Source organism: Lathyrus oleraceus, chromosome 5 (assembly GCF_024323335.1).
Source record: "Lathyrus oleraceus cultivar Zhongwan6 chromosome 5, CAAS_Psat_ZW6_1.0, whole genome shotgun sequence".
In the NCBI taxonomy this organism is placed as follows: Eukaryota; Viridiplantae; Streptophyta; class Magnoliopsida; order Fabales; family Fabaceae; genus Lathyrus; species Lathyrus oleraceus.
In genome coordinates this window covers 104,611,426-104,623,882 of record NC_066583.1, presented here as the reverse complement: position 1 = coordinate 104,623,882, position 12,457 = coordinate 104,611,426, and the positions used below count along the sequence as shown (strand labels likewise).

The 12,457-nt window shown below is 31.8% G+C and overlaps 1 protein-coding gene and 1 non-coding gene across 4 annotated transcripts; one reads left to right on the top strand and one right to left on the bottom strand.

The window, feature by feature from the left end:
• Positions 1 to 6,249: 6,249 nt before the first annotated feature.
• Positions 6,250 to 9,563, bottom strand: LOC127087993 (uncharacterized). 3 transcript variants are annotated; one of them, XM_051028906.1, is made up of 7 exons: positions 9,370 to 9,563; positions 9,080 to 9,269; positions 8,871 to 8,939; positions 8,405 to 8,511; positions 7,876 to 7,936; positions 6,847 to 7,735; positions 6,250 to 6,479 (listed from the first exon to the last, which is right to left on the bottom strand). In XM_051028906.1, exons 1-6 carry the CDS (start codon positions 9,399 to 9,401, stop codon positions 7,682 to 7,684), a joined length of 513 nt encoding a protein of 170 aa, XP_050884863.1. In that variant the 5' UTR covers positions 9,402 to 9,563; the 3' UTR covers positions 6,250 to 6,479; positions 6,847 to 7,681. The 3 variants fall into 3 exon arrangements, with proteins under 3 accessions (XP_050884863.1, XP_050884862.1, XP_050884864.1); XM_051028905.1 differs by having other exon boundaries at positions 6,847 to 7,936; XM_051028907.1 differs by lacking the exons at positions 6,847 to 7,735; positions 7,876 to 7,936.
• A 23-nt stretch (positions 9,564 to 9,586) lies between these two features.
• On the top strand, positions 9,587 to 9,658 carry TRNAD-GUC (transfer RNA aspartic acid (anticodon GUC)). Its single transcript has one exon. It is a non-coding gene; the product is annotated as a tRNA-Asp (tRNA).
• Positions 9,659 to 12,457: the final 2,799 nt, after the last annotated feature.

The following is a 12,457-nucleotide window of genomic DNA, read 5'->3' as shown; positions in this document are numbered from 1 at the left end:
CAATAAGAGAACATAAAGATGAATTTCTAGTGCATTATGTGAAAATATTAAATATATTCTCTAAGATATCAAGATATCCAATCCTTGAAACAAAATAGTAAAAGTAAGTCATTTTATTCAATGGGATAAGTCAAATTCATACTTGTGTTGCATAAGGGGAATTCCAGAGCATGAGAACAAAGTCTCTTTAGTGTCCATACACTAGTTGCACTTAACAGGGTTTTAGTTGTGACATTTATAGTTTGTCAAAAATCTCTCATGTGACATAACCAAGTGAACCATTAGATCTGACGAGGGTCTTTCCACTTTCAAATGATATTCTAGTTAATATTAGTAGCAATAAAAGTAAGAGATAAATAAAGATATTTATAAGAATTGCTAACAGAAAATTCAAGAGTAATTTCAATCTACACCATCTTTAGAAAGAGGGTGAGGAATAACAATAATATTGTATATGTCTGGTCTATTTTAGGTAGGGTACTTGATGATCTAGGAAGAAGCACACACCCTAATAGTGAGTCAAGTTGTAGGACGAAGCCATAGTGTGTCAAGTTGTAGGACGAAGCCAAAAGAGCATGTCTCGAAGTATAGCTCTCTTGATAGAGTAAGGTCAGATTAATCCAAATAGTGAATCATGTTGACTCTTCTGACAATAAACTGACATGGAGGGAATAGTCGAATTAAGAGACTTAAAATAGATGGATAGTCCATTTATGGCTAATTGTTAATAATATGGTCCAATATCCAACAATAAAATGTGATTTCAATCACTATTAAAAGATCACATTTAATCATATATAATCGTCTTAATGGTCCTTAATGAGTTTTAAGTGTAAAAAATACCAAGGCTACTATAAAAGCAGATGACCATCGAAAGAGAAGGGGGACAAAATTCATCAATAGACGATTGAGACTTTACTGACCCTATTAGGAATTAGGAATTAAGGTACATACATGTTATATCAGCCTAAAAGTGAAAGGAATACCATGTCTAATAGCAACCTGGGGTAAGATTTAATATAATTTTATAGTAATCATAACTATATTAGTTACATAACTAAAAATTAGAACGTGTATCTTTAAGATCTATGAAATTGAAAGAACTAGGATGTTCATAGAGCAAGACGAGAGTAAACTACCTTCGTTCTTATTAATTCATAACTGATATTATTTTAAGTTGAATAAAATAAAGTATATTATGTGATCGGTAAGTGACAAGGATGTAAAAAATGATTTTCTCTACAATTTTTCATTATGTTGGGAGTTCAATTTTGTAGTGTCATAAATGATTTTTGTCTAAAGAATATTATATTACAAGTATAAATGATTCCCTTATAATATATTAGTTTTACTAACTAGGATATTGAGTTGATTACAGTGCATGAAAGTACTAGGATTTGGTGAATCGTAGTGATTAAAGAAACCAATATATTACGTAGAAAGTTAAAAGTTGAACAAGTAGTTAATCAGAAAATACGAGCTAAATGATTTCATCTTACAAGCATTATGAACCAAATACAAAACTAGAAAATATCTTTAAGCCTGTATAGAGTATTATGTTGGAACCATACAGAGCATCCTTGCGCATACGAGTTATTCTCTACAGGGCATCATGCCAGAACTTTGTAGGGTATCCTTACGTCTACGAGTTACTCCCTTCAGGGTATTATCTTAGAACTCTCTATGCATCCTTGCGCCTACGGTCTACTCCCCAAAGGATGTTATGTTGGAATCCTCTGATGGCGTATTCCTAAAATGTTTGTGATATAATGGTCTTTCTCATCTATCCCGAACGCTCTATTAACTTTATTTGAAATTCCTTTGAAAGCATCTCTACCTTCACATTCAAATATGTGAGTCTATCAAAAGTACTCGCGTAGTTAGGTATGTTACTCCACATGGAGTATAGATCTTATTAAGATTTTATATTACCTCGTCCTCTTGTAGCATCAAGAGTCATGTTTCTTTGATTAGTAATAACATGTTCATCTCATATCACTTTATAACCTATTATTATCCATTAAAAATAATTTTTGGGATCTCTTATCTTTTAGGTTAGGTTACCATCACAAGTAACTCATTATTTTAAAGGAAATAATCTCTTCTTTTTAGGCGTGTGTAAGACTTCCTTTCTAGCTAACCATTTAGTCAAATAATCAACTAAGTTTTTATCATTATGAGTATGATCTATTCTAACATCTTCTTTAGAAAGAAACTTTCTAATATCCATACGTTTACTACATATGTATTCTCTCTTAGTGTTGTAATAACGTATCTCAATTTTGAAATCGTCGTGATATAATTATAGTGGATCAACACCATTAGCGCGATTTTTCCATTAAGGGATCTCAAATAACAAGGATCTCGACGAACTTACTTCTTTGGTAGTGGTTGCAAGTGTTATCATTTTGGATTCCATAGTGGAATGAGCCAGAATAGTTTATTTCTTATATTTCAAAGAAATATTTCCTTTAGTAATGTTAAGTATCTATTTACTAGTTGATTTAGAATCATATGAAAAAGTGTTTCAGTTACCACCTATGTATCCTTCAAAGATAGAGGGAAACTTTTGTTAATGTAAAATGAAGTTTGTGGTTTAGGTATCTCGTGAGTCATGACTCTTTCAATGGCATGTCAATTCTCTTTATCATTCTACTTGTAAACCTGCACAATAATCCTACAACATAGGCAATGTTGGATTTAGTACAACCAATGACATACGTGAAATTATTAATGATGCTTACATATTCATATTATCTTTCATTTTCAGCAATGGTCTTGAAGAATTTAACACTTAGATCTCATGGTGCGCAAACACGTTTACACTCATAATTATTGTGTTTCTTGAATATAATTTCAATATACTAAGACTAATCCATTGAACTTCCTTTTTCTAACCTAGTAGACTTTATACCAAGAATTACACTTTCTTTAAGGTCATTCATATTAAATTTATTACACAACAATGACTTCATATTATTTACAAAATGAATGTTTGAACTACATATGAGTAAGTCATTTACATAAAAACATATGATAATGTAAGTTTTACTTTCAAATTTATTGTAAATGTATTTGTTACTTTTATTTACTTTCATTTTCCTTCGACGTTTGTTCAAGACAATACAAAAACCTATCTAACTTACAAAACTTTTTTTCTTGTCCATGAATCACAAACTTTTCGGACTTTTCTATGTAGATTTCTTCTCCCAAGTCACATTTAAAAACATTAATTTTATTATCCTTTTAATGTACCACTACTTCTCTATGTAGATTTCTTCTCCCAAGTCACATTTAAAAATATAAATTTTAATGTCCTTTAAATGTACCTCTAAATTATGAATGTCAACTAGTAAAATCAGTACCCTAATGGATATTATTGTGATCGGTGAAATGCTGCAGAAAAATTTATATTCTCTTTATCTAAAAAATTTGGTTACAACGCGAGCCTTGTATTTATCAACGACTTTATATTTCTTTTTCATTTGTTTTTTATTACCTATGAAGTACGAACACTCTAAACACAACCCCGACACTGACACAACGACACTGGTAATAATTAAAAAATATGAACAAATTAAACATAATCATAAGTGTCGATGCATGTGTCCAATGTAACACTCTAAACCTCAACTTATAAATAAACCATTACTCGACAATTTAAGGTGTCGCCAACGACAACCATTTGAAAACACATCAAATCATTTAAAACTATGAAGCGGAAAAACATTTCATAATAACTTCATAAATAAAGTTATAAACTTCAAAACAACAAAATTCAATATCAACATAAAAACATGACAAACTCAAGTCCCCAATGTTACACGATCAGAGCACTAAAACCACTAATGTATTATAAAACAGATAAATAAAAGCAAAGAGTAGCTCCAACAAGCCACATTCCAACACACAACAATAAGTATCACTTTTGAGTATCTGCAAGATCTCCAATGTGGACAACATAAAGCAAAAGAGGTGAGAAACAACATTCAATATAAATAGTGCAATGAATGATAAGGGAGAGAATATACAACATACACACATTCATTACACAAGCAACAACATCATAGTCTCACGTCATTTATAACAACATGCACATATATGTATATGAAATGCGACTTACGATACAACGTGACACTTAGGTATGTGGTACCATTTATGAACAATAAATGTCCATCTCTCTCCTAAATCCTCACGATAAGATCATAGCACACCAAATCGTTACTATCACCATAAATAATGCTTCACCGATTTCCATATGAAACCAGCTACTCGCTCCTGAATCCCCACCACAGGACCAGAGCACACCAAAACTGGACCGAAGTCCGTACACCTTGATGCATGACTCTCAACAACATGCATTATCACCAAAATAATCACCAAAATTATCACCATGCATATTTCATCATTTATGCACAACATCATTCACAATACGCAACAATTAATCAATGTTACGACAATCAACAATCAACACCAAACAACATCACCACCTCCTCAAATGCATATTCACAAGCATTTAATCATGTTAATTCATTATAACATCAACTAATCATTAGGCAAACACAATTACTCGTTAATCGATCATACATGCCATCACATACATGCCTACAGTAGACATACGACTACAACTCAATTATTTTACCAAGCACTACCATGAGGTAGCTCCACGCGTTAACTTTCCAACGCTTCAAATGACACCTTATTTAAACTTACGGAACGAAAGTTACAACCAAAGTCGTCGGACAATGCAACAAAAAGAAAAACGATTTTTTTTCACAATTTGGCCTAAGACAATCGATTGTCATAGGGTGACAATCGATTGTCATCAAAGATGACTCACTACTAACATTCAAAAAAATCACGTTTCTAGGCCAGACAGTCGATTCTTTTTTTCCTGCAATTGATTCTCATCATCATATTTTTCAAATTTTGAATTGGTGCAATCGATTGTCATTATAGGGCAATCGATTGTCACTGTATTGTGTTTCCCAATAAAGCTCAGTTTTCACATATGTTCATCATCTCCTTCATCCCTAAACCTTCATACATGACTCCAACTAATATTTTTCAAAATCAAGTGACCCAAAATACTAATTTAATAGTGAATCATGGTATCACAACCATCAACATATTACAACACTTATATTCATCACGGTTCATAGCAATTTCATCAACAATTTCATTAACAATCATGCACACAATTCAAACACTCAAACATTCATCAATGACAAAATTTTATTCATACATATTCATGATAATACAAACATAATTTTAGTCACCAAATCACATGTATAAACACAATCAATCATCAAATTTCATATTTTTTAACATAACAACAATTCATCAAGGTAAAATCATGAAACCCTAATGAGAACAAGGACCTCTCTTCTTTACCTCATCATCCAATACACTCATATTGAAGGCCCTTTCTTCCTCATTACCTTAGATTTCCAGCAACAATAGTAAATCAAACAGCTCCTATGGATTCTCCCTTTAAAACATAGTTCTCCTTTCAAATGCTCTTGTTTCTATATGCCTCCTTATTTTCACGTACTAACAAATCTAATTTTCTCCAACTTTTAAAATATATAGTATTCTAATTATTTTTGCCTAATTATTATTATTGCCCAATTAACTTTTAGATTCTCTCCTCATACCACACACTTCCCTCAAATCACAAAATTGACTCAATTCCTACTATTTACCAATTTTCTTAATTTATTTCTAATATTAATTAAAATAATACTTATTCTAATTATTTTTTAAATTAATCTACCAAGCTACTTCATTCTCACCACACCCTATCATTACCATTACACTCCAACAACACATATAATAACCAAATTATTTAAAGGCACACAAAACTTCAAATAATTAAATTAAATTAATTATTCAAATTGGGAGTGTTACATTCAACACAAACACAAACACACTTTTTTTCAGAAGTATCGGTGCTACATTGTCCAACACCAACACAAACACAATTTTTTTTAGAAGCGTATGTACTACATTGCTTAGTACCGATAGTAATATTATTTACTAGTGCAAGGAATTAATTTACTCTTAATATATTCACTTCTAGAGTTTTTTTTATTGTAACCATATTTTCAAAATATATTTACAAATTACTCTGTTTTTTTTTTTTCAAATATTTTCTTTTAAATTAATCAAAATAGTTTTTGTTTAAAACATAAAACTCATTTTTAACAAAATAAATTTTCCCTACCAACATAACTAAAACACTAAAAATAATTTTAAACAAATTTGCTCAGAATAAAGTCTATTTGCACATCACTTCAAACAAGCATATTACAAGTTCTAAGACATTGCATATATTTTGGTTCAAACAATGATGCTCAATGAACATGCCACACACATGCCTATAACTCACTATAACTCAGCACTTGAATCTTCTGTTCCTGCTTTTCCTTGAATTGATTTGATCTTAATGCCCCTGTATTCTTTTCCCCATTGCATGTCTGAAATTGGAAGGCTTCAAGTTCAGCCGCACATAAAAGATACATGTTCCAAAGGTAGTGGTAGAGAGACAGAATAACTATTATGCATGAGTTCAATGGTTGCCATAGTTAGTCTTTCAACCACTTTTTCTTGAACACAGAGTAAACCAATGTGAATGCATCTCATTATATTTTGTGAGCCATTGTTTAATGATGGATCTATTATATTTGTGATTGTACCCTCTCTTCAGTTTCTACACACTTGCTTAATTGCATATATCATCACTATTTACAATTCTAACCTTAATATGTTTAGTTATACGTAACATGTTTCAATGCATACTTTTTTATTGGCATGAAGAAATAATAATGGGAAATAAGAACTTACAAAAGCCAAGTAAATCTTCCATACTCTGCTGATGAAGAAAGCCACAAATTTTTGGCCACTTATAATCTCTAGAACTAGTATTCCAAAACTAACAATATCAACGGATTCAATGAACAAGCTTTCTAGAGAGAGAAGCTCTGCACTCTCTCTAGTCTTTTCTCTTTCCATGCATATCATAAAAGCCATATCTGCATATCATAAACCCTCATTCTCTAACCTTTCATGCATACCTACATCAGTGTTAATCACTATGAAATAAACATAATCATCTCTGGAACAACCTCCAGCCATTCATTCATGCTGTTAACCTGTTTCTACATGGGGTGTTGAGTGCACCAACTTAACCTCACATCATTTCTTGCATTCATGAAAACACCTTCCATCACAAATATTCATTTCACTTTTCATTCCTTTCATTGCATTCCTTATTGTTTGGTGCTGATTTTTGTTATGGAGCGGTTGAAGGACCTCCACTTCTACTTCTCTAACTTTCCAGATCGGATTTCTGCTGCAAATCTCCGACACCAGTTTTCTGAGTTTGGTTCAGTTGTGGAACTCTTCATTCCGAAAAAAAGAAATATAGCAGGTAATAGGTTCAGTTTTGTTAGATTTGTCGACGTAAAGAAGTTGCATAAGCTTCAAAAGGAGCTCAATGGTTTGTGGTTTGGAAGCTTCAAACTAAGAAGCCATTTGGCTTTGTTCTCCAAACCAAATTTTAGTTCTTTGAGGTATAGTAGGGTTAAAAACTCTCATCAAGAAGTTCACAAAAGAGTTGTAGTGTGTAAGGGTTTTCTTCAAGTGTTTCAGAAAAGAGATGTTGCTAGTAAGGGTTCCTTTAAAGAAGTTCTTTCAAAAGGAGCTTCAAGGGAGGGGCCCATTGATTGTTTTCCTGAGCAGTGTAGTAGGCTTTTAGTTAGAGAAGACAAACCAAGATTGATATGGCCATCTCCATGCTTAGTTGGAATCTTGAAATTTTTTGTGTCTGATAGAATCTTGAAAAAGATTGACATATTTAGCAACTACATTTACCTTATATATAGGGGATAAAGATGTATCCTTCCCAGTTTGATGGTTTTGAAGAACCTGTTGACTAGAGAAATAGATATATTTGCATCAACAAATTACCCAAAAGTTTTATATTGCTCATAAGAACCGATTCATGATGGCTTTTTAGTTAGAGGCATATAAGTGAAATTGCAGAATGTTTCGATTAGAATTTAAAAAGTTGGTCTAATAACAGACAAAAAGTATGGAACCAGTATTAGGAAGAAAAAAGTTGATGATGAGGAAAGTATGAAACTGAAATGAAAACTGGAAGTGATTGTATAAGAAATTTTGTGAAACAGAAGTAGGTAATCCATCGTGGCGGCATTTTGAGAAAAGGAATGAACGAGAGACTCATTATTGGGTAGAGTGTGCGTGCAGCAATAATAAAGTAATAATAAAGTAATAGAAATGAAATGAAACCAGTATTAACAACACGGATAAGGAGGCAGGGTGAAATAGATTGGTGGGGACGAAATAAATAATAAAGGAATGAGCGCATATGATTGATTACCTGCAAATTGCAACTGTTACGGTGAATGATGTATGAGCAATTAAATTCAAGTAAAAGGAACGCCTCCAATCGACGTCAATTGAAGTTTCATCAATTAGGCTGCTCAACTGGTGGGGAGAAAAATGAAGAGAATTAGTTGACGGAATTCGAAAGGCTACATGATAAGCCCTAAAGGATTTTAGCAATCAAATGGTTCAGAAATGATATAGTATCGCTACAGATAATGATGATAATACAGCTTCAAGGTATCAATACTTAGGACAATCCAATGACCAAGTAATATGAAGCCGTGCAGGTATGCATGATTAAGCAAGCATATTAATACTAAGAATACTTTTAAAAGGAAATCCTATAAAACTAAGAATACTAATATCATGGTATCAAACAATGCAATTTGAAGAATATGGATTGATAATAAGCATGAGATAGATACTGTTTAGATTTCAGCAGCAGCATATAAATTTACCTTAGGTGCCCACCTGCGTACGAAATAAGGATCAACAGTGTCTGCATCGTTATTGGAACCTCGAGAAACCTGTGTTGTGTTGTGTAGAAAAAAACTTGTAAAAATATCAACAGTAATGGTTCATACAAGAAAGGGAAATGGAAATCATACATTAGGTAGCATATAAAAATAAAAATAAAAAAGTAAAAAAGAAAGGAGATTGATTATACCAATTTTCTAACAAAGAAAACGAGATCATCATCCTGGCGTCCCCTAGAGTCATTACCGCGAAGAAAATACAAATCAAAAACATCATGCCAAAACTTCATATCCATTTCAACATCAGGAGCATCTTGATCTTCAACAACAGTTTTCCCAATTAAATTTGAGTGCTTCTTCACCATGCTCAACAATTCATATCTGAGAAATCAAATAACAACAATCTCTTGTGTATTGATGTGAAGTTGAATGAATATTCCAGAATCGAAAAATGAATAAAAGTGAAATGATGTGAATGTACCTTGAAGGGGTTTCGCCTCCAAAGCCAAGCATTTTTCTAAATCTAAAATTTTGTTTCAGTCGGTGAAATTAGAGTTAAAAGATATCAAGGATCAACAACAAATTCTCAGTTTGTTGCAAAATAGATGAAATTAACTCAACTGTTCGGTGGGTGTTATGAGACGTCAGCGAAGTGAAACAATAATCATTTACTTCTATCGAGAAAACTTTAACATCAAGTCGTTGTAGTATAGTGGTAAGTATTCCCGCCTGTCACGCGGGTGACCCGGGTTCGATCCCCGGCAACGGCGTTTTTCTTTTTTTTTTTTGCTATTCGTGTGACTCATTTCACATTGGGCTTACTTCGCAAAAATTGAATTGGATCTGAATCAAACAAATTCACTCTCTTTTGGCACATGTTAACTTATGTTTAAGTAATTTAATATAAAAATATTTTCTTTTTTAAAAGACTTGTACTGAATTCTTTTTAAATTTTAATAGTGTATTCTCTAATATAAACTTTTTTTTAACATGTATCTCGTCAAATATATATCAATAGAAAATTTAGCTTAAAATTTTTTGAAAGTATTTGAACAATCTTTTAGATTTAATAAATAAATTTAACTATAATTTTGGTTTCTCTATTTTGTTTTTTTCCCCTTATTTTAAAATTTATGATTTTGATCTCTTTTTTAAATTTTGTATCCCAATAGAAGAATTTTTAATAAAATGACATTGGATATGAATATGCCACATTTACCAAATTTTATTCCATGTCATTTTTTAAAATTTAAAATTATGTTAATGATATTAAATAAATACTTTATTAATAATAATATTAATAATACCATATTTAATTAATAATACCAATTTTCTAAATCCTTATCTCCTTCCCTAATAATACCATGAATATGCTTCTCAATAGTAGTATTATATTTATATTCCTGTAGTATCTGAAATTAAAATAATCATGGTTAGAAATGGAAAACAAAGTGGAAAATCTCTATGTTCAAGTATGCAAAGTTTTTTAATTCTCTCCGGTACTAGAAGACGGGTCCCGACCCAATTTCTCAACCAACATCACCAATTTAGCCATAAAAAACTATATTTAACTAGTGCCACAAATCACGTACCCGTCCACACAGAATTTGATTCAATGGAGAAGCTTGTAAGAGGAAAAAATGGTGGCGACGGCGGAGAAGGAAGAGCTAATTAAAGTTTTTGAAACTGAGTTTCTCAACGCGGTGGCGGATAATTCGTCGGTGATATTCTCTCACACCGCTACTGAAGTTGGGCCACATATCAATCATTTCAACGCAAGTTCTTCATCAGAGGAATCAATGATAATTATGTCGAGTCCATAGGCGTCTTTACCTTTCACTTTCCGTCCAACGTGTTTCTCTCCTTCTTCATCTTCCTTGTTCCAGATCGACGTTCAAAACTCTAACGCACCTGTTCCTAAAGAAGAAGAATGTTTATTGTAGAAGCTGAAGAGGAACGGGATTTTCAAACAAGAACAACATGTGATTACCAATTTTCCGATTTTCCACGAGCTGGAGAAGAAGCCTGAGATCTAAGGATTTAGAAAATTGATAAATAAATATTAACATATATATTAAATTTAAAAAAATTGGATTGATTTTAAAATGATTTGGCATTGACACGTCAGCAAACTTAGCGTCGCGTCATTGAAAAAGGGACTTATATGCAACACAAAACTTAGAAATTAAACTAAAATTATGACTTTTAAAATGGGAGGCCAAAACAAAACAAAAAAGCAACATAGGGGAACCAAAGTTGCAATTAAGTCTAACAAATAAATTAGTATTAATTTTTAATATTTATGCATGGTCGTGCAAAATAATCTCACACACATATTTGATAAATAAAAGTTAATTATATATCTACTTTAATTTTCTCTCATAACTATTTTTTAACATGATTGTCACATACTTGATTTCCATTGGATATCGTTGAAGGCGAAAATGGAAGTTGGAGCTTGTCCTACCAACCTTCTATGTATAATTATTTTATAATTTTATTTTATTTTTCCAAATGAATCTTGAGTAACTAGACATCCCCCGTTTAAGAGGATGATGAACTAATTTTGAAAATAGTCTCATACCTTTAAATTTTTAAATCGACATTTGTGTTTTTAGTGACTTCTATTATATTGTTTGTTTAGTATATGTTCTTATTAGTATATTTTACCGTCTGATCAACAATTTGAAATAATTTATGGTTTACCTTGTGAAATGGGAATGAATGAGGAAAAGACTTTGAACTATACATTTTAGTCGAGGGGTACTTAGGGATAAGGGTGGGAATACGAAACTCTAATATTTTAATTATAAACAATGCTTGTATTTAGGTTAATTTGCCAATGAGTTTTAAAGAATTAATCTGAGACGACAAATGTTTAATTTCTAAGAACTGAGTTTAAATAATCTATAGAGAATGAGTAATAAAATATAATAGTGACATTAATTGGCAATGTAAAATAAGGAGTACAAGGGAAAGTCTAAAATGATAAAACACGATCTGTTTATGCCCTTAAAAGGTTTTGATTATAACAAAGTATTTAAAGGACAATAGGGTTTCTAATATTTTGTTTAAGTGTGCAGGATCACAAGCATAGAACTAATCCTGATTGTTAGCATATATCTGAAGAAGCAATGTTTGCCTAATTCTGATTGATCAGAATTTGAAGTGATTCACCAGCATTTGAAGGCATCGGACTTCGAAGGTTCAGAATCTGGTCTCAAGACTCAGCTTCTGATGATAGCTCAGACTCTGAAAGAATGAAGTGCATTTGTTCCGTACATTGTACCAAAAACAGTTTTGTCTTATCAAAGCCCCAAAGTTTTGGATAAAGTCAACTAGGTTTTTGTTTTGCAAGACTCAAGAAATAGAGATGTGACATCTTCAGTCTGTTATACCTTTTGGTAGATACCTAGTACTTCAAAAGATACTGAGAGAAATGTTATTATTCAGTGGACATACTTGTTTACTAAGTTTGAACTTTATGTTCAAATCCTCTAATAACTCTTTTTCAATCTCTATAAAAGGAAGCTGAAGACTCAAAGGAAAGTTACAACATCACAACGCAT